Source organism: Cebidichthys violaceus, unplaced genomic scaffold (genome assembly GCF_023349555.1).
Source record: "Cebidichthys violaceus isolate CVI_PGR_0920_01 unplaced genomic scaffold, fCebVio1.0.p SCAF_8, whole genome shotgun sequence".
Classification (NCBI taxonomy): Eukaryota; Metazoa; Chordata; class Actinopteri; order Perciformes; family Stichaeidae; genus Cebidichthys; species Cebidichthys violaceus.
In genome coordinates, this window is record NW_027176964.1 from 12,370,875 (window position 1) to 12,393,292 (window position 22,418).

Consider the following 22,418-nt stretch of genomic DNA (forward strand, 5'->3'; position numbering starts at 1 on the left):
AATTTAGGGTGTGCTTGTTGCAGGGCCGCATTCTAATATTGCAACATGGACAGTCCAAGTGAACATGCTCCAGTGACCTCTATTCGGCTTCCACTGGGCAGCTCAAGTGCCAGGCTTTTTCTAGAGTAGCTCTCATCTTTAATCTTCCGAGCCTCAGACCTGCAGCCTGGCCTGACACTGTAAGTGAGGCAGATTTAGTAAGGAGTCACAAATCTGGTCAAAAGCCACTAATCTTTACACCTTGCACATTTCCCATCTGATCCAGGTCAGGCAAGCACTGCTTATTTATCAAGTGGACTGCTACTGTGAACAAAGAGCATCTCATACTTATTTTATTTTTTTTGCAAAGTTTGAATCCATGCTAATGCATCATCGGCTGGCCTCGTTGTCACCCAGCTGCATGTTTAAAAGGGGATTAAGGATTATTTAATATGGTGAAAATTCTCTTTCTGAACTTTGGACGGTTACAAGCTCATGTGTCACTGTCAAAAATTCCGACTTCTGTGTAACTTTATAAGTGGCTGCAGCTGTGGGGAGTAACATTCAATAAGAACTCAGCTAAGGTGACAAACTTTGAGTAAAACTTTCCTTTGTGATGAAAGAGAATGTATGAAGTCCTACATGACACCGAAGGCCTTTTTGTGTTTTCACATCATCCTCATCAGTATGTCATGGAGAGTAACACCTTGAAGAAATTAAATCAGATAAAATCCAATTGTACCTGAACGAAGCTGTTTAATGCGTCCGTTGCTGCTGCTGATGTCCACAGGAAGCATGTCCTTGAACCATGATATCTCTGGGTCCGGGTTTCCGCTAGCAGCACACAGCATGGTGGCAGTTCTGGTCCTTTCAACCACCTTCAGCTGGGGACCCATATCGATGGTGGGGAAGCCATGGGGGACCTGGTTCTCTGCAAATTTGCAAAGGCAAATTTTTAGTATATCCAAAGCCACACGGAGCAATAAATTAGGTGGAGAAAAAAACAACAGGAGGAAAAACGTGTTTACGAAAAGATTCTGACAGAGTATAGAGCTCCCAATTGCTGCGAGAGGCATTGAGTGCATCAAAGCTGTTGAGCTGGCAAGGACAGAGAAGAGAATGAAAGAGAGCAAATACATTTCAGGTGTTACAGGCCAAACTAATCAGAAAGCACAAACACACACACACAATTTGTGCAAGAGCAGAATATACTACAGTGGAATTGAAAATCTGGTATGATTTGGATTTCAAATTTGGTTGAATAGAAAAAGCTCTGATTGATTATCATAGCCGGCGTATTACCCGGCACAGGGAGTCTCAGGTTGAGACAGAGGAAGGATTGCAATCTGTCTTTGGGCACCCATGCATAAATGATCCGCCTTAGGCTTAGCAAGCTAAACAAACCTATTTGAATAATCCAACTCATCATAATGAATGTAACAGCATATCCATGACAACACCTAAAGTAGAAGCCTTAAAGCACAAGTTATTCTAATATGAAAGACTGATCTCAAATATACACTGACATCACATCATAAGATTAACAAAATAAGAACAATATATTGCTACGTTACAATGATAAGCTAACTAGGAACACTTTGGCAATTGTTTCCCTCTGAGTCTTCTCTGTTATTCAGATTAAACAATGTGATATCATATATTAAATATATGTGATATCCCACTATGAGTGAATGTTTGTTGGTGGCTAAACAGTAACAGAATTCTTATCTTAAAAATAAATGACCCAAATCATTTTCCTGTTTTGTAATGGTTTTGCGATCCACATTTGGTGTCTTTGATGAAATATAAAACCCTAACCCTAACATGGCCTAATTGTGCTGCAGATCCTGAATCAGACCCACTTCCCACCTGCCCTCCTAATAAACCCTAATTTAACCTCTGGACAGCGTTAATAAAGAGGAAACACAATGGCCCTCGAGAGGTCTTATTATCAGCTTGCTCTTAAACTTGTAATCTCTTTTATCTTTTCCCCTCATATGTAGATGTGTCCCTGAGGCCAAAGTGCTAAAATGGAATCCTTCCAACAGTGCTAATGATTGTTACTCCTGTCTTTGGTTCACCATGAGGAGATATCTAACTGCAGGTTAATACTAAGCCAACAATAGTTGGTCTGCAGGGATGAAAATGAATACCGGACAAGAGATTTGGCTTTATAGGGAAGTTGAGGACATAGCATCCAGAACAGAATTACCGTGTCACAAAAATAAAACTGAATGGTCCACTAACTAACTAAAGAAAATAATGATTACAATGTATTCCAGAGAATTTGTGTTATGATAGGTGAGGAGAACAAAAACAAGTCATCTTGGCGCACGGTATTTAATCTCAAACTACCGCCCCGGACTGGTCAACCATGTAAGACTGTGATTGCAACAGTGTGGATGTATGACAGAGAGAGAGAGAGAGAGAGAGAGAGAGAGAGAGCGAGAGAGATAGAGAGGCAGAGAGACAGAGAGAGAGAGAGAGAGAGAGAGAGAGAGAGAGAGAGAGAGAGAGAGAGAGAGAGAGCATTTTCTGCAAACTTCCCTAATTAATTAAGACATGAACAGTTTGTTGTTCGCTCTAGACTCAGACACAAAACAAATATCTTCTGCTACACTGTCTACTGTGAGCTGTGTGACAATAGGTACACGGTTGTCTCATATCAGTCATCAGCTGTGACAAGAACAATACGCAGTACAATCTCTCTATGTAGGAATACCCAAACTATAAGCATGGGGTGGCAGGACGTGATTCTCCAAATGCACCGTTGAACTACATTTACTCCACTCAAAGTATTATTGGTGCAATTGGTCTACCCTCTTAAGAAGACATTAATAACATGGACATATGTTTTGATTTGATTGTCTCTAAGATTACATTAGCAAGAAGGCCGTCTAATTTAAGATGGAGCCGAAGGGAGGCACTGAGTAGGATTTTCCATTTCACTTAGCTTGTCTGAGTCAAAAATCCATATGTAAACATATATTGCTGGAGCATGAATAGGTGCATGGGTGTTGTACTTTGTTCTGATCCCCAGTAGAGCAGTTGTTCCTGCTTTCACCCTTGTGTTTGGCTTGTAGCCTGGATCGTCTCAAATTCAGATGTAGTTGACAGATCTCTGCATGGCCTCTGCTCTTTCTGGTGAGGCTTACTTCCTGTCTAACGATATAGGATTTGTTCTCAGACATCGCAACCGAAATCGGGATACCTCCACAAAACAGACAACTACAGCACATTGAAATAATACTGTACAATTTGTCATTGTATGAATAACGGTAACAGTAGCACCCGGTGTTCCTTTGTGGTTTGCTCTCTCTAACCTTCAAAGAGAAAGAGAATAGAAAAGGTAGGGATGTACGTACACGTGTAGACACACAGCACAATGTTGAAGCTGCAATCGTTTCCTAAATGAGGGTTTATTTAGAAGAAACAAACATTTAAAATGGACAGTTTGGTGGACAAAGATGGACAAAATAATACTCCTTTGCTATTTCTTTGCCTCCTTACAGAGGCTGCCTGTTAATTTAAAATCCTGATATGTGTTCATAAGGTATTAAATGTTTTTTAAGTGTTATGGGAACAGGGCCTTCTCTATCACTGCCCCAAAACTAAGAAATTCTCTTCCGCCCACAATCCGATTCGAGAGTCATCTTAACACACACTTTTAACTGTGCCTATATTAACATCGCTCCATAAGACTCTGTAGTGTCTGTGTTGTCATTGTGGGCTCTGTGTAACCTTGTGACTTTACTACACTCAATATACTCATGTATACATTTGTAAATCCATTGATTGAGAGTAGTTGTGCGCTAATGTATTCAAAATCTCAATAGATTTCAGGTTGTTGGTTGATCTATAATCAAGCGTGGTGATGTCTGGTAGACAGACTTCAATACACTGATTCCAGATGTCCGTGTGTTCCTATTGTATATGTAACACATGGTTGGGGCCCCCAAATCTCTTCACTTCTCAGCCAGAAAATGATGAAGCTTCCCTCTAGGTCTAGTACAACGTAACTATATGGTGGAAACCAATCGATTCAATGAGGCATGACACTGATCCTGTCAATCACACCTAGCAGTTACCCCAGGGTTAGTACTGAGGAGGACTGAGAAGTCTGTCATACCATATTATAAGGTGAACTTCCAAAGATTTGTTCTATTTCATCCAAAATATACCTGCAGCAACTTCAAGATTTGTAAAATTTCCCACAGAAAGAAGTGTCTTGCCATACCAGGGAGTAAAGCTATATATATATAGATCATAGTGCTTTGTGGAACTATGCTTTTCACTGAATATCAGCATTGGATATTTTTGACCAAACGCTCTTATATTAATTCCTGTAGAATATTTATGATTTAGATTATTGGCAAAGGTTCCTGGCTTGTGAACAATGCTAATTATTGGTAAAACAGGGTGAAAGATGCTGTTTTATTGCGGTGAATGGCAGGTGAATAGTTATCACAACTGGCGCACATTTTTTTTCACAGTATATCTGAGAAGTGGAGTACACAGAGTGGCTTCCCATGGCATGTTAAAACCATGTTAAAAGAAAAGATAATACATGTCTGTAATATTAAGATTTGAGCAGGACCTATAACGGTTTTTAGCTTTTGCCACTAAAGATAAGAGGTAAAGCTTCACTTAATTTATGTTCCATTATGCTGTTGTGCTCTCAAGGGCCAGGCTGCAGAATGAAGCTGAATCTTTAACACCTTGCCTCTGGAGCCTATCCCTGTGATTCTACTCTCAAAAAGCACATTCTTTAATGTGACATACTATACAATGTCACATTATATGATTATGTTTTTTAAATGTCATGGATGACTTAGTTAAGCTTAATAACCTTAAAATAATCATAAATAACTTTGTAACGTTAGAAAAGCTCTTTTAAAAGGTTTAACAGTTAATTATTTAAATTTGGTTAGAATGTTAACGTAGTGCTCAGAATGAAAAGGTTAAATTTCTTTAATACTTGTAACATCATGCAGCCCGCATCTAATATAGCTTTCTGAAGTTGTCTTTAGGTAAAAAAAAAAGAAAACAAGAATAAATGAAAGTTGTATCTATATGTACACATACTTATAAAAGATTTTATAAAAGAGCTCTCGTTGTCTTTTCCTTCTACTGCAACTCCTGCGGCTGGCCTAGTCTGCCAACGTGTCATCCAGGGAAGACAAAGACATACTCAGTTCAGTTCAGTCTTTTCTAATTTGAAAGGAGGGGAAATATGAAGAGTATCCAATAAATTGGTGCAGGCAATGCAGGTTGATGTTTGTCAAAAGGACATTTCTAATAAAAAAAGGCCCTGGCAGGAAAACGCAAGTAAGGCAAAAAAATGATGCGATAATGTCCCGCAGACGATCCAACGGAGGCTGATTTATAGCTGTATGCACATTTATACGACTGCTGGTGTGTCTGTGTCACTCTACAATTACTCTGCCAACCAGTCATGATGCAGCTAACATCCATGTCTGTCCAAAATGTCATCATGTCATTATTTCATCCAATTAAACAATTGTGTGACATCATCTAAATTAGCATATACATTTTTGAGTTATGGCCAAAATTGTGTTTTTGTGAGGTAACAGTGACCTTTGACCACCAAATTCTAATCAGTTCATCCTTGAGCTCAAGTGGACGTTTGTGCCAAATTTGAAGAAATTCCCTCCAGGTGTTCTTGAAACCTCACGTATGGTGCGGATGGACGTATGTACGTACATGCAGACGGACGGCAGACAACACTTCAGGGAGGCATAGAAATTCTAATGTCGACGCCATTATTCATTCTGCAAACTTAACAAGTGGAAATTATGTTTCCCATACATTGCTGAAAAAACCCCCCAAAAAAAACCTGTTATCCAAATCATTGTGCTGCTGCTGATATATAATATGTTGTAGTAGTCCAATCTGTCTTGGAGCAGTGGTATTTATTGTGATGCAGTTGTTGGAACAAAAAGTAGTAGAAACGCCCTGGATTTGCAAATGAGTAAGGCCAGAGGCTGATATGCGTCAGATGTAAATCCAGGTACGCATGAACTGGTTCCGTCATGATGTGAAAAACAAGGAACATTGTTTCTTCAACAGCTGTTTATCACGCACAGAGGCGTACTGCAAATGGAACAGCTGAGCAGATTAACTTGTTTACGGTGGTTATAGCAGTACGGTGGAAAAGAGGGCAGGAGGGGAAGATTTTCTGTGGTTTTCTGGAGTATACTCAATTAGGATAGCAGTGGGGGCCTTGCCTATACACAAAAGGCATTGGGAAACATTAGCAATATCATTTGTAAAGAGAAAATTACTAAGGTAATTAGTTCAATTAAGACAACATGATACAGTGATCATGAACCACTGTGTAAGGAGGTGTGCCTCTGCTGCAGTAACAGCCACAGGCAGGTGAGGTAAGATTCAGATGAGGGAGGAGGGAGGAAATGAAGTAAAGAGGAGAGGAGAGCAGGGGAGGAGGAGAGGGGGCAGGGGGGAGGGGTGCATGCCAACCTCCTGCCAGCTCCAATTACCAGTGTGAGTGGAGCGTGGCAGCTAGGGCGATGGGTCTAATCAGAGCCCCGCTGAAAGAGACCCGTCCCTGTCCTACCGTCCCACTGGGAGGCTGCTGGAGCTCAATCCGACACTAACATCAGCTAGCGTTTTTCCCTCAACCCAAACATACTCATCTCAATGGGGGAAAACACTCCAGACACCCCAGTTCCTCCTTAACAGGGGAGCCCTGACACAGTGGCACAGGATACAACAGTTCTGCATCAGTATGTCCTAGTCTCCTTCCTACTTACTCTCTCATGTGCTGCTATGAATGTTTTAAGGGAGACTTACCCCAGACTACAGTCCCTTCAGAGAACATGCAGTCAGGAAACATACGGCGAGGAGTATTCATGCTAAAAACATTGCTACAACATGACCAGGAGTTGTGCGCATACTTGCAAGCTCTCCCATACCATCTTGCCTCATTCTGTATCAATAGGTAATCTAATTCAGCATCAAGGTGCTCCATCAAAAAGGAAGGTGATACGGCGAGCCTTTCTTAAGTTCCTCAGCTTATACGTCTGCGCTGATCTCAATTCGAGCAAGAAAAATAAAAGGCCTTATGATCTCCACGTGTGCCTTTTGCCAATTGATGGATGACAACAATTAAAGGTGATGTCTCCTTTGATAGTGCGAACAAAAGGACCACAGTGACAGCAACACAGCCACTTGCCTCATGAAATATTACTGCTCTAAAATCTACCCTTTTAAACATACAGCAGCGCACTGTCTTTATAGGTAGAAAAAAAGGGCTTTGTCCACTTCTATGTAGGCCGTTTGGGTATTTTCAAATGCCTGCGTGTGGGAATGAGCAGCATTAAGCTCTTAACTGATGGCTACTGTAAATGTTTGAAAGAGGTTATATTTGTTGGAAAACTACTAAGATTACAGTCTCAGTGTTTCCTGTGTTTACTCGATGAAGCCTTTATTATTCACCTTTCTGCTAGCCCAACCTGTGAGGGAAAGTAAATATAGTACAATAAGTGTTGTCTGCGCCTCAGCTGGTCTTGAGTCAATATGGCAGTGAAAAGCAGACGAGCCAGAGTGCAGAAACAAAGCACACGGCCTGCGGCTGTTTCCAGCCAAGAACATCGTCGAGACAGACATTTGCATCTGCCGGAGACACAGAAGTGTGTGAGGCGTGTCAGAGGCAGCAGGAGGTGCAAACGGAAAAGCCAACAGTTCAACTGAAAGAGCTCTATGAATAGTTGGATGGTGCTCAAAATATTCGGTAAGTTCATTTGGAAAATGTAAAAAGAAAAGAAAAAAAAAAAGTGCATTTGATTTATGACCAGCTGCACAGTGGAGCACCGTTTCTGGGTTCAGACCTGCCGACATGCTTTCATGTCTGGAATCTGCATGTTCCTCCGTGCCTTTGTGGGCTTCTCCTGGTTTTGCCCCTCTAAATACACGACACGCCTACGGGCTGGAAGTAGCTGGAGGTGTGTCTGTCTCTATGTGTCAGCCCTGTGATTGACTGGCAAACTGTCCAGAGAGTAGCCCACCTCTGGCCCCGATGTCAGCCGAGACCGGTTCCAGCTCCCTGTGACCTTCGAGGGAAACACAGTGATGGATGGATTCATGAGGAAAGCAAAGGTGGTGGTGGTGGTGGTGGTGGTGGTGGTGGTATCACACTCTGTTGGACAGTGATAATGGAAAAAAAACCCATCTCGAGATAACAGCCTTTCCATCGTTTCAGCTATTGCTAATTAACGTTTCCTGTGTTTCGGTCAACTCTCCCCTTGTATGTGTCTGATAAGTATAGTAGTACTTGCAGGTGTTTCTCTCTGAAATCCTGTGACATTCAGGCAGCGACTAATAAGGCCCACAGAATAAGGCAGACACACTCGACTGGTATTCATGTAACTGCCTCTGCGCTTTTGACTTGCAAAACAACGGAGGGTAAGGAGTTTTCTCACATGTTCTGCCACGAAGGGCATGTCAGCAGGACCCTCCTGCTCTTCAGAGAAATACTAGCTGGCAGAGCTCCCACTGCAGAGGTCTCCTCAGAAGGGAAGACAAGGCACACCCCGACATCAAAGACCCAGCGAGGAGGCCATTGATGTAATACTGTTGTAATGACACGAAAATGCTTAAAAATAAATAAAAAAAACTCCATGGAACTGGAGGCAAATGTACAATGTCCACTGAAATGAGCATTGAAATACGTCTCAACATCTTGTCAAGCCTGTTGTCTCTGGCACGCTATCTCTTTGACCAGGTGTTATGGCAGTTGCTATGGAGATAGTAGTGCATCAAACAAATATTGCTCAGGATGAATGAACTGCACGCACAGACACACCTGCGCTCAACGGACCGTGACAGAAATACAGCCATAACAAAAGCACGCTTAATGCCGTTGTTAGCGCCCTCGGTGCTACATTCTGGTGGTTTGCAACACGACGCTGTTATCCTGCTGTTTATCTGAGTGTACTTGAAGTAAAAAAGAGTCTAATGCATGCCATGACCTTTGAAATAATACACTTTTTTGTCTGGCAGAGCAGAACATTTGGCCTTACTTCCTCGCCTACAGGCAGATAATCAATAACAGTCATCTAATTCCCCCCCAAACTCCTTTCTTTCCTTCCTTCCCTCCCTCTCTTTTTATCATCTCCCTCTCCTCCACTTTCCTATTCATCTCTACTTCTCCCTTTTTCTCCTATCTGATATCATACTTGCACTGTTGTCAGTATGATCTACAGCCCTGCCAGATGCCCTCCGCCTGTTATTTATGCTGCGGCGCACCAGTTAGTACATAACCGTGGCCTCCGACCATTACTGCAACCCGAGGGTGGTCTTCTGAATTCACATGGTTCTGCTGACCAAGTCACCTTGTGGGACAAGCACTGCTGCACAGAATCACATCCTCCATTAACTACGCTGTATGAGTAGCACAGCTGTAGGCTTTGCTTTCGAGATTACAGCTCTACTTCTTGCCTTGTGGTCATACCAACAGGAGTTTGATTAAAGACCTTTCAGATTGTAGTATTACGGAGTACACGGTTTGTGGTTTACTACGCGTTTTAATGACACTGCCTCCAACATGGAAAACGCAAGAATTCATGGTAAATGTCTGTGGTAATAAGATGTGGCTAATAAGACAGGATATTCCTCCAGGTGTCTCGCGGGGGAAAAAGAACAAGGACAGGACCAAAAATCAGGAAGCGTGACGGTTAATGAAACCGGTCTACAAAAGGAAGCAGAGCGGCGGTTTGCAAATAAATGAATTAATTGATCCTCTCCACAACTCAAATTAATCATCGGCAGAGCTTTATTGTGACATGTTTAGTGTAATTACAGCAGATAGGGATGGCTTTTATGAGTTCTGAGAACGGCAGTGGATGTAGTGGAATGTGGCAGGTTCTGTTAATTAAATCCTCACTGACTGGCCTCCTGTGACAGCCTTTACTTATTCTCTCGGTCTGAGATAATGAACAATACACAGAGCCTGTGAGTCAACGTCGACAGCTTCAACTTTGTTTTGGTTTGCAGAACTGATGGGTGTTCAGAAATATCACACTGTGGCGTGACCTATTAACTGCTCAACTCAAAAGAGGCAAATGCAATAATTTAATCTGTGCTGTCCCACAAAGAGGCCATTGGTGGCTGCTGCTATTCTGTGGTTATACTGAATTAGCTTGCAGCTATGACTGTTTTAGGAGATCTACATATTATCAGGTTCAAAGTAAAAACAAATACCTAAGGCTTATATTTCACTGACCATTCCTTTTTTTTTTTTATTCCTCTAGGTGCAATCTTGGTTCTAACCTCACCATAGTTTCATCATATATGAGGAACAAGTAAGTGCATCAAACTAGTTGGTGAGCTTGCCCTCACACTGTGAGTGTTAAGGAGGGCAGTTCCGAATCGGAAAATGCCTGCTCAGTCAACCTACCCTTGCAATAAAAAAAAAAGGCTAAAAATATTGATGCTGATGTAATGCATGCAAAATCAACAGTGCCTTTGACAGCTGTAAGCAGACCGATCAACTACAACCTTGAAAAAAAAAAAAAACACAGCTCAGCAGCTCAGAGAAAATGGGACTATGCCTCTTAAACATGAGGAAAATGTCAAGCTTAAGGCCAAGCTATAAGGCTGATAGTGAGACAAGCTGTTCTCCACAGCCTTCTATGGCCCAGTGGGTAAGCCAAGAGGGCCTGGTGTGTAAATGTGTGAGGAAAAAGGGGTCAGGGTGAAAGGACTCCCATTAGCCAGCTCATTGAGTGTAGGTATTAGAACCCCCCTGACATGCAGTGGGCCCATCCATCCATAGCCAGTCAGGGCCTGGGGAGCCGTTTGCTCACTGGCCCGCAGAGCTTTAAGGTGGACCTTGCTCTTTACCTGCTGAGGTTTAGACCCAGGCCGTCATTGTTAACAAATAAAGGAATGTCAGACGGGGCTTTTACTTGTGAGCACTGTGTGTTGTTTTTACTTTATTATTCCCATACAGAGACAGACACTTGTGCAGCATATATAAATATAATACCATAAAACAAAATAGTTATATATCACATTTTGCTAAGATCGTATCAGTGTTGTGTTACCATGGTATATTTTGAAATGATGTGTTGTACTAAGGGTGGGGACGACATTAGAAACGCTATTAATAATGAATGCGCTTCAACACAACGCCATCAAATACTGTGGCCTGAAATGACCATAGTTGTAAATCAATTGGCAGGGCTTTGTTGGAAAACAATTTAATTTAGATTAATTGTCTTCCGGGATTTCTGCTTTTCCTGCTGTGTTGTCTAATCTTTTTGGATGATTCATGACAATCTTCTATACAAAACCAACCAAAACAATATGCAATACACTATGAGCTAGGGCTAATAATATGAAGCAATTGTTAGAAATCTATTAAATCAAAAGTTATTATACTCTTGGGTCTACCGAGTTCTGTGCATTTTTTATTGAAATTTGTCATTTCAGCCCACTTCTGATTTACATTGTTATGCTTTTTCCTGCGCCGTGAGGAGGGAGTTAAATGTGCTAGACCTATTAACAACTGTTGAATTACAGAAAATGCAGAACAGTTACAAGGGTGGGGGGAGAGGTTGAACCACGGCCGAGCATAGAACACTTTTAGCGAAAGTAAGAAAAACAGCGTGAAGTAATGAAGAAATCGATTCGACACTGTAACTGTCTGCAGGGCTCAGAGTGCTCAGGTGTAAGTATGCATTTGCCTTGCATTTGACCCTTCAAATAGCAATTGGATTCGGGAGCACATTTGTGAGTGACAGTTTCCATCGCCCTATGCGTTCATTCGGTGAGGCTGCATATATTTCTGGAAAAATAATATTGGATCCTCACATTCAGATGCTCGACTGTCTCTCCCTGCTGGCCTCTTGTCTGGTTCAGAGTGAAACCAATAAAAAAAACCGCCAGGGCTCAGATAATCATGAGCAAGTGGATGCAAACGTGGGGATGAACACAAGAAGGAATCAATCCCAGGAAAAACTGCCCCTAACACTCTAATGGAGGAAGCAGAGCGTCACACTGTATACGATACACGCATGGTGAAACACTATTGATAATCACATCGGTCATGCTCTCACAAGTCTTCAGTGAAATCTGTAATTGAATAATGAAAGCCTGTTTCAGCTGTTTGTGGCAGATATTTAACAGCAGATGTCAATTGACGGATATCCCTGTCTGTTCCAGACAATGCGCAGACATCAAAGGACGCGCATGTCTTGTCACATCTCCAATATCTTCTGATGCCCAGAGACAAAATCCAGATAAGGAGTTCTACATGTCCTGACGATCAACAGTGGCCATGACTTCCCATTTTTAAACAGTGACAGGTTGCAGCTCTGCTCTGAATAAAATGACAGCAGAAGCAACAACCGGAACAACCATGCAACACGAGCTGAGCTGTTCCTGTTTTTTCTCCACCGGGGTCTTTGCAAAAAAAGCGGTATCTATCTCTCACACAGGTGTTACTGTTATTGTGTCCACCCACCCTGTGTATGTGACTTTACACAAGAGACAACAAAGATAACTTTAACTACACATCATTAGTTCCTCATTGAATGGTTTTCATGCCTTTCCCAAAAGACTGGAGTTGACATCATCATCATCAATGCAGCAGATCATCTACATTCATTTTGCAATTTTTTTTGTTTCTTAGAGTTTAAGCAAATGTGTTCTTTGCGGTAAAAGTGAGAAGCTCTGACACTTCAAAACATTCTTTGAACACCACTGGCCCTCTTAAACTGGGATAAGTACGTCCCAGCATTTCCTTAACACCTTTCAGGATGTTGAGTTCCACCAAAGAAGTTATGGGATAAATGAGAGAAATGTAAATCCGCTCCGCGAGTCATTAGGACAGGCTGCAGATGTGTTTTGAGGTTTTAATACAAATTACATGCTTTGAACAATTCAGAAAGTGGTGGGAAGCAGGCAAAGCTGTAATGATCAAGTGACTTTGAAAGAGCCGCTCTAACTCACCACCAGTGCCGAAAAACAAAAACACAAAAACACATAGACTCTAAGTTATCCCTATACAACTAAAGCTCTGGCTCTCTTGGTTCTACCAACCACTTTTTAAAATGTTATGTTAACTCATTGACCTCGTTCTCTCTCCCTCTATCCCTTCAGGCGATAGACACGATCAGCACTGACGCCGCAGACGAACCAGACGCTGCGGTCTTTACAGACACAGCTTGCCAAAAGCATTGAGCAATTGATGGACAAGTACAAATGATAAAAATGTTGCCTCAAAGCAAGAACGACTCCATCCAGATGTCTAGGCTACGTAGAAAAGGGAAACTGTAGTCCGGTGTCAAACAAATCTCACGGACGGATCAATTAACCGGTGTTAAAAATCGATCTATCTATTGATCATACCCCATTCATATTAAATAGTTTAAATTAAAACAGAAGATAATGTCTGATAATGAGAATAAACCATTATAAAGGTGTACATCTTTTTGGAAATCTGCTTCCCGGTTGTTTTTAATATTTTTAATGATAATTTATTGATCACACAGAAAGACTAGCAGAAGGTCAGAAGTACAACAAGCTGGCAGAGATTAGAGGGTTAGTGTCCTGTTCAAGGACACTCCAGCAAAGTTGCTTCTAATTAAAGCCCCAAAATCTCAACAAACCAACTCGTCTGCATTCCTCTGCATAAAGAATGTAGAACAAATGCTTGATTGGTTAAAATTTATTTTAATATTATTCATTAGGTTTTTCACGGCTGAAAACAAGTTCATGTTTGTAGTCTTTATTTAATTCTCTGTGCATTCTGGTGTGCTAAATGGGGACTACAATACAAGTGCTACAGCCCTGACTAAAGCTCTCTGTCCCCCCCTTCAAATGCCCAAGTCCTTGAAAGTGAGGATGTGAGGATGTAGATTGGGTGGCCAGGAGGGTGATTCCACTCTGCCATATTGTGTGAGTCCTTGGGAGAAGCATGCATAGACAGATGCAGTTTGTATCTGTCAGGCTGGATATGATCTACGACGCTGGGCCTCCAGCCAGCAGATGGTGGGAGAAATTAAATCTGTGACACAGACCGACACAATGGAGCTCAGAAATACAGTAGGGGGGGTACACCTGTAGTTCGCTGTGTACGTGTGTGTGTGTGTGTGTGTGTGTGTATCTCTGTGTGTCCCTGAATGGTTTAGTGTGCGTGCAAGTTTGCTCTTCTGTATTCACACAGCATGTTATGACAAAATACAGCCCTGCCCACGAAGACAGAAGTCAAACCTGTTCCACTGAACGCAAACTTTCACACCCTGCATCATTCTGATCAACAACCCGCAGACATGAACTGACCACTTACTTTCGTCCACAACATGAGGGAACAGCTGTTCAAATTGCAGCTTGAACATTACAGAAACCAACCAGCATTCACGAAGAGAATCAGAGAGAGAGGGAAAAAGTAATGGGAATAGCAGTTACACAACAGACCTTATTTTGGTCATTGTGGGTGATTTGAATAGCGCGAAGGAGAGGATTAAGTTGTCGGAGAAGCGGGGCTCGGTATTAAATCATTCCGATATAGCTTCTGTATTTATCTTGCCTGGGAAGAGGCGCAATGCGATTTCTATGCCGTTCATCCAGTGAGGTTTGTTGTCCGCACTTGCTTGGCTCCTGAGATATTTATTACTGGCATTGTGTCGCAGTCATTTTTTGCCTCTGCACAGGGGAATATAATGCATGCCAAGCAAATAAAGGCCTTTTTCTAACCAGTGAGGCAGTAATTTGTTTACTGTCACCAAACACAGGGCCACTAAATACATTCAACACAGTAAAGCTGGGACACTGTACTGAATTCCATCTTGAAACGTTTTGAACTGTGTGCAGAAACCGACTGGTTTTTAACACTGCTGTATAATTATAATCCCAATCTTAAAATTAGAGAGGCATAACATGGACTCATAGGCGCTGTATGACTCCAGAGTAAGATGTTTGGCGTGTTTTCACCAAGCATACAGCTAGTTTTTTGAACACTTGCATATTTCTTATTTGACCTTTCCAAAACATTTTTTCCTCTCTACATTTTGTGTTGAGAAACGCACTGCCGGGGAACAAAGGTGTGCAGCTGGCCTGAAGGACGACCTTTCTAATTCTCGCTCTGACGGCGGAGTTTTCCGGTAATGATGGGACTTTTGATCTGGTACCGTCAGATAACAGTCCTTTTTTTTCCCACAGACAGGTCCGCTGTCTCCCAAAGGACAAGAGAATCCAGCACAGCAGAAAAATCAACAGAACATGCCCGAGCGTCTGCTCACACTTGAGGAACGTTCTCGACTCGCATGCAGCTCTGCAGATACCCGCTTGACATTTTAATTCTGGTTTTAACTTTTTATTGGAGAGGAATTTTGCTGAAACTGTTGAAAATTGGAGGGCGAGCAGATAAGGGCGACGACTTCCACTTTCCCACGGCTTGATATGACATTTGATTAATACAAATGAATACAACCACTTTGGCTGGAGATAAGATTCCCAGCTTTAAGCGTTTTGTTTTGGAAATACAGAACTAATGCAGAGCAAACAGCAATGTGAGCCATTTTATTCTCACACCATAAACGGAAATAAGAGCAGCATTCATGTTTTTACAGTGCTTTTTCTTTGTGATATGTGACCTGCTATTGAATGTTTGTGTTGAAAGGCCTTACCAAGTATATAGCTGATTTGTTTTCATTTGTAAAATATGCATTATTATTTATATGTTACGAGTCAGTTGCTGCAGGCTTTTCCCAGGACCTGCCAATGTTGTAATTCCCTGGTTCCTCATAGAGGCCGATTAAAACATGTACCTTTAAGGATTTTGCTCAAGAATTTGGCTCCGGTTTTTGGAAAAAAAAATTCTCAGGTTCCAATTTTGAAAACAGCCACTCTATTCATTGCCCCACAGAGCCTCATCAGTTTTATCATCACCGGTAATGTCAAGGCATGGTTTTGACACCACCTTTGTCATTTCCTGATCTGAGTCATTGCATTTTACATTTGACATGCTCATCAAATGCTAACAGCTATGAAAATATGAAAGATTGCCTCGACATGGAGAAGTGGCAGCACACTGCATTTAAGACTGATGTCGGGAGCTGAGGTGTCTTCTCTGCCCCGCAGTAGTTTATTTCATACATCAGCCAGACAAGCACCATTTACCTGAACATTCACTGAGGCAGTTCCATTCAAGGTCAAAATATTCGGCATCGTTACCCAAGTAATGAGTCAGTGTTCCCTCTGGTCATCTCTTTATACTACCCCACAGCTTAAAAGCCACACTGTCCACTATATTATACAGAGAGAGAGAGAGAGAGAGAGAGAGAGAGAGAGAGAGAGAGAGAGAGAGAGAGAGAGAGAGAGATAGAACAGAGAAAGTTATAGAAACAATAAGGCAGAAACCAAAATGAAAGAGGAGATGAGAATTGGGAATGAGAGACCGACAGCGATAATATTTCTCACACCTCCCCCTCTTGTCTGCATCGTTATTATTTACCCATACAAAGTCAGACCTGCACATAACTGACTGACTTGCTCTCTCTTACGCACACGCTGTCTAGGCAGGATAGTACTTTTGGAAAGTCATTTTGCATGTCGGCCATTATTCAAAACATCACAGTGAGAAAAAGATGATTACAGCCAAGGATCTTCAGATTTTGACTTACGACAGTGTGACAACAATAAGAGAATACAACTCCGTTCCTACCGCTGTATGCATGCGTCTCTCTCTCACACACACACACACACACACACACACACACACACACACACACACACACACACACACACACACACACACACACAATGAGGGATGGCTGAGCTGACTTTGGGCCCATGTGTAAGTCTCAGTGGTGTGACCTCTCGGGCGGGGGCGTGAGAACCGCCACGAACAAAGAGCAGGGCTGTTACAGCGTGACAGAATTACTGAGTGACTCGGGACTCATGACCGCAAAAGTGCTAAAGCCCAAATTCGGCTCTGGTGTGAAAACATGCCTTTGCAACTCCCAACAGGTGAGCGGCACACTCAACTATACAGCCACAACCACGACTCAGGTTCAGAAAAAAAACGGGCGCCATTGGTTGGACTCCAGACATAACATCCACAGTGGACAGAACTCCAAAAACAGATGACATGCATATTCATTTCTATACAACTGGTAACATTCATCTCTGTCATTATTTGACAGCCTTTGACCCAGTCACTGACTCAGAAAGTGAATTAACTGCCAGTGAAGTCAACTTCAAATGTTGTGTTTCTATGCAAAAACAAAATCCCTCGAAGGGCATTCTTGAAGACTGCTGGTGTTTCCTTCATTGAGAAGTTGGCAGTACTGACACAATATTGTATTAGGCTAAAAGAAAAAGTGATCCAGACGCTATAATGCACTTCTGAACCGTGGTATTTTATTAATACAGCCTACCTTTGATAAAAGTGAAAGCACGTGTAAAGCTGCACCGATATGACCGTCATAATCCATATTTTGGAGGATTGGCATAACAAAATAAAGAGCCAGTATATGAAAGAATCATAATTAATGCTCGACCTTCCTTTGCTCTGCTAAAACCTGTAATCCAGATCGACTTAGTGGTATAATGACTTCACCATTCTCACTGCCTCTCCGGATGAGGCTGCTCAACGTATTCTGACAAGTTCATGTGGATGCAAAGTCACATGTACTTTAACTCATGCGGAAAGTGTGGACCTTTTCTTTTGGAATGCAAAAACAGGAAGTTTATGCTTATGGAGTCATTTGTTCAACCTTTATTTAGGGACGGTTGACATGTTTTTAGGCAATGCATAACTTGAGTTTTCTGCCCAGGACAGCTACACTCCTCTCTTATTGGTCAGTGGGCAGCTTTACTGCTTCTGTGCCTTGCTCAAGGGCACCACAATGACTGTAATGAAATCATTGAAAGTTTACAAAAAGCTCAGCTGGTTTCTTTTTTCGCTTTCTCCAGATTTTTTTTATCCTCAATTGATTCCAAACAGCAACATTCTTATGTGACACCGACTGCTACAACCTCCAGGCCACCACCGCCCCATTAAGGAGGAGGATCATTAGTCCCCGTCTGTTTGGTGCTGCCCGAGTGTTTTCTTGCGTACTGGCTGCTGATATGAACTTGATGTATCGCTAGGCTACAAACAATAACCTAAAAATAGAGCCGAGCTGACAACATTGCTCCGTAAGTGTGTGTCTTTGTACCGAGTGTGCTTGTGTAAGTGAATATGCATGATTCTGTGTGTGTGCGGTTGTACGGTTTCTGTGCTCGTGTGCATGTATGAACAGGCTCAGAGTTGTCCAGCACATCCTCAGGGTGCTGGATGAGCAGAGGGGTTATTTTGATTAAATATGATGTGTGGTTCTGTTCACTACCAGCCTCTGTAAGAACAAGGAACTACTTCAGAGGTTAGAACAAAAAGCAGAACCATTTATTTAAGGAGTGTACTCCTTTATTACATTCAAAAGATTTTCCTCCATTTGTAATTTGATGTATTTTAATACATCAATAATTCAACTATAATGTAAACTATATGTTTAACTAATAAACCTAATTACATAAATTCCAATTATTTACATTAGACAATCTGTATAAAGATATTTTTGAACGACAACCGGTGGAAACACTTCACAAGATCACAGCAACCACCATTATATATAAGCGCATATGTTTTGGAATAGAATCCATAGGCTACTTCCAGCAGATGCAAAACAACTTGGCAACGTTCTAATAAAGTCCTAGTTTGGAATTCTCTTCACCTTGCTAAATGTTCTACGAAGAAGCCATTCGTTTACTTTGGCTGTCTGCCACTTCCCTCGGAACATGCAGCGTGAAACCGGCTTGCTTGAGCTTGTAGGCTGAGAGCAGCTGTCCACGGCTTTTTCTTTATGAACCTACATTGTTTGGGTTTGTCAGACCAAAACAATGAGCTTACAGTGGCTCACCTCTGCACAGAGGTGCCAATTCAGGAGTTGATTGCTAGCGGAATCATCAACACTGGCGACCCTTTTTTATGTCGTCCCTCGATTTATTATTATCAAAAAGAAGATTGATTAATGCAGCTTTAATTAGGCGTGTATAAAAAAGAAAAAGTGATAACTCTTGGTGATGCTGTCATGGTTAAAGGTCTGGTTTCCCTGCTGTAAATGTATGCAGTGAATGTGTACTAGTACAGCCCAATAGATAAAAGCATCCATCATAAGCTATGTGTCTAAATCGTACTTGACTCCGGGTCGAGCAGCTACAACACTGAGCACGGGATCACAGAGAGAGGATGACTTCATGCAAAGCACGTCTGCTGGTGAGAAGAGTTGCTCAACGTTGAGTAAGACTGTTGCCGTCTTTCTCATAATCTCATTTCATTGATGTGACGTTAGTGCAGTTTGTTTGTGCAGCATTCCTCACCATACAGTGCAAAATAAGAGCTTTCTTTCAGGAGAAAAGTCCCTTCGGGAAGATTACGCAAGACGATGATATCATCAAATCAGCGTGGACAGAGGAGAAAAAGAAGGAAGGGAGGGTGTAAGAAAGATGGGATTCAAACGGGGGATGGAGAGGCCGTATTCGAATGAGAGGGGGTCTGCTTTAATGCCAGTGTAATGGCTACGGACGGCTTTAATCTTCCCGCTGCCAAGCTCTGGAGCTTTTTTTTTTTTTTGAAAGTTTCTAATGAAATCAACTCCTGCTGTGACTAGCACCCACATGACAAAATTACAATCAATTAAGGAGGAAATCCATGTTCACAGTTCAGTGATGTGGAAGGCTGCGCAGGGAGAGGTGCATAAATCACATACATAACTCTATAGGCGAGAAGGGGAAAGAGGTCCACGAGGTCAGAGTAGCCTGTAGGCATGGAGGGCAGCTCGTTATGTGTAGACAAGCTAACAAACATTACATATTCATGTAGAGCATTTTTCTTAAAGTTCTTTGGAAAAGCAGGGAAACGCTGACATGTACACGTATATTTAATTTTTCATTTTAAGGCTTTTGATAAGGCAATTTACAATTTTTTAATTAATTAAGGGGTTACTTTGATGTTTTCGGACAAGACTGACTAACTCCTTGAGATGAGGAGACAAATTAAATATAGTATTATAGCCAATAAATGGCAAATATTTCTTACGGTATAATTAGATTCCAGGTCACACATGAATTGCTTAACTGTATTCTATCTTATTTAAAAATGCATTCCTTGCATTTTTTTTTTTCTGACCATGTGGAGTTTACATTAAGATTGATCTGCTCCTCCATGACACCAATACCAGGAATCCTCAGCGTTTGAAAACGTTTATGTATGAATTATTAAGCTAAACACTCATACTGGCTTTGGGATGTATTGGAATAAAAGCTTTAAAAACCAGCAGAAGCAGCAGGAAAGGGAGGAGGGGTGAAAGAAAAGAGTAAGAGCAAAAGCAAGATGGAGAAAGAAACCAAGCGAGAAAAAAAAAAGACTTATCTTACCTTCAAGCACTGTAAGCTTGGCACTGGTGTTGATCTCGCCAGCACTGTTGGTGGCTGTGCACTCGTAAATGGCTTCGTCTCTGTGTGTGCGCAGTGGCTGGATCCGCAGTACGGAGCCCGAGCCGTCATCAAACTCAATCACCTACGAGAGCCACAGCAAAGCAAAAGGGCAGGAATGGGGTTTTTTTGGGGACTTTATTGCAACGTATAAATAACATTTGTTTGGACGGGTTTTCTTTTTCTGATGTGAGAGAAGAAAAAACGTTTGCAGCATTATCAGTTTCTAAAAGTATATTTTCATGTTGTGGCGCAAAAATGTAGACTTTTCAGAAGTAAAATATATAAGTCTGTTCTCGCTAAAAAAAGCCAAACTTTCCTCTTAAATACAAAAGAGAGACCACTACGATCTTTAAAGAGAATGGTATTATTAAAAGATATCCCAAAACGCTGTGGTGTACAGCAGCACCACAACAGGTTTCATATCAAGGAATACCAACCAGGAGTATAATAGCACCCCCGGCTGCAACAACTACATTATGCTACAGAGGAAAGACTGGTCAGAAACAGTGTGAGTTCCCACGTACGGCACTTTCTTCTGTTTCGCATGGGTTCAAAAAAGGGAGGGGAAATACATCAAGTAATACATCAAGGGGGTGTATGGCTAGCAGCGGTGGAGCTGAGAACCAGGAGGGGAAGGATGAGGGTGTGAAAGAGATGAAGAAGACTGTATAAATCAAGATGGAAGGAGATTAAAGAGCAGGGAGGCCTGTCTGGTCTCGCTTTCAGAAGAGGAGAGCTGGTGTGATGCTCAATAATAGGGCAATTGATTGCGTGCGCTGTGCGAGTGTGTGCTTTGTGTAAACACTGTGAGTGTGCATGCGTGCGTGGGTGTGTCTGTGTTAATGAGAGAGGGTTGGAAAAGGCAGACTGAAGCCCACGCCTGTAATATCTCACATCACGTGTGTTGTGTTTGTGCCCGGTGTATTTATGTTGTTGTTATTAATATATTGTGTGTACACGTGGGTGTGTGTGCGAGTGTTCACAGATCTGGGAGTCACGCGTGAGTGCTCACCTCAAAGCGCTGAGAGCTGACTTTCTTGCCTTTCTTCATCCAGGTGATTCTGGGTTTGGGCTCCCCGGTGGCCAGGCACACAAACGACGCAACTCCTCCCGAGATGCCTGTCTGGTCCTCTGGGGATTTGACGAAACTTGGCACGCCTGAGGAAGCCGGAGCAAAGAGGGTAGAGGGAGACGGAAAGTGATAAAAAAAAAAGAAGGAGGGAGGGAAAGAGGCAAGGGAGAAGCAGAGCAGAAGGGAGGGGGAGAGAAGAAGGTGATGTTAGTGCCTACTGCCAGTGACATTTCCATGTGAAACTTGGTTATTTATGGGTATCATTTTCTCCACACAAAGGCTAAAACGACAAAACCCACACTGTTGCCGCTCACACCTGCAGCTCAGTCACGGGAGAAACATCCAGTCTTTGTGTGCCCGCCTGTCACTGTATCCTGCTCAATTCCTCACCTCTGCTTTTACACGCCATTTGAAACCGAAAAGTTTGTCAACCGAAAACAATGAAGTCGCAGTTCTAACTTTTGAACATGAGGGATTGCATTAAACCCAATGGATAAAACAAGATAAGCAGACAAACTCCTGCTCTTCTACAAAAAAACAAATGACAGAGAAAGAACAGCAAGATGAGGGTAAATTAGACACTGTGAGAGTTTATCAGGTTTTTTTCCATTCTTTGTTTTATGAGGCATTAAACCCGGTTGGCATGTCCTAAAATCCAAACAAGGCTACTACTATGTTGTGATTCTGAAACCTCACTGTGACGTCCTACATAAAGTCTGTTTACAACAACACAACGGACTACCTTGGTGAACACCTATTGACTTCCCCTGTTTGCCTTCAGGGTGTTTTTACCAAGCGCCACACCCAACATCATTGTGAGCAGGACAATGGAGTGTGTGTG

At 42.1% G+C, this 22,418-nt stretch overlaps 1 protein-coding gene across 1 annotated transcript in view; it reads right to left on the reverse strand.

Moving 5' to 3' along the window:
• Positions 1–21,657, reverse strand: part of LOC137892443 (receptor-type tyrosine-protein phosphatase F) — a 91,055-nt gene extending 69,398 nt beyond the window's left edge. The window contains exons 1-3 of the mRNA XM_068737563.1: positions 21,518–21,657; positions 20,446–20,587; positions 722–910 (exon numbers count right to left, since the gene is read on the reverse strand). Coding sequence (XP_068593664.1) covers positions 722–910; positions 20,446–20,587; positions 21,518–21,556 — 370 coding nt within the window. The 5' untranslated portion in view covers positions 21,557–21,657. The remainder of the gene's footprint in view (positions 1–721; positions 911–20,445; positions 20,588–21,517) is intronic.
• Positions 21,658–22,418: the final 761 nt, after the last annotated feature.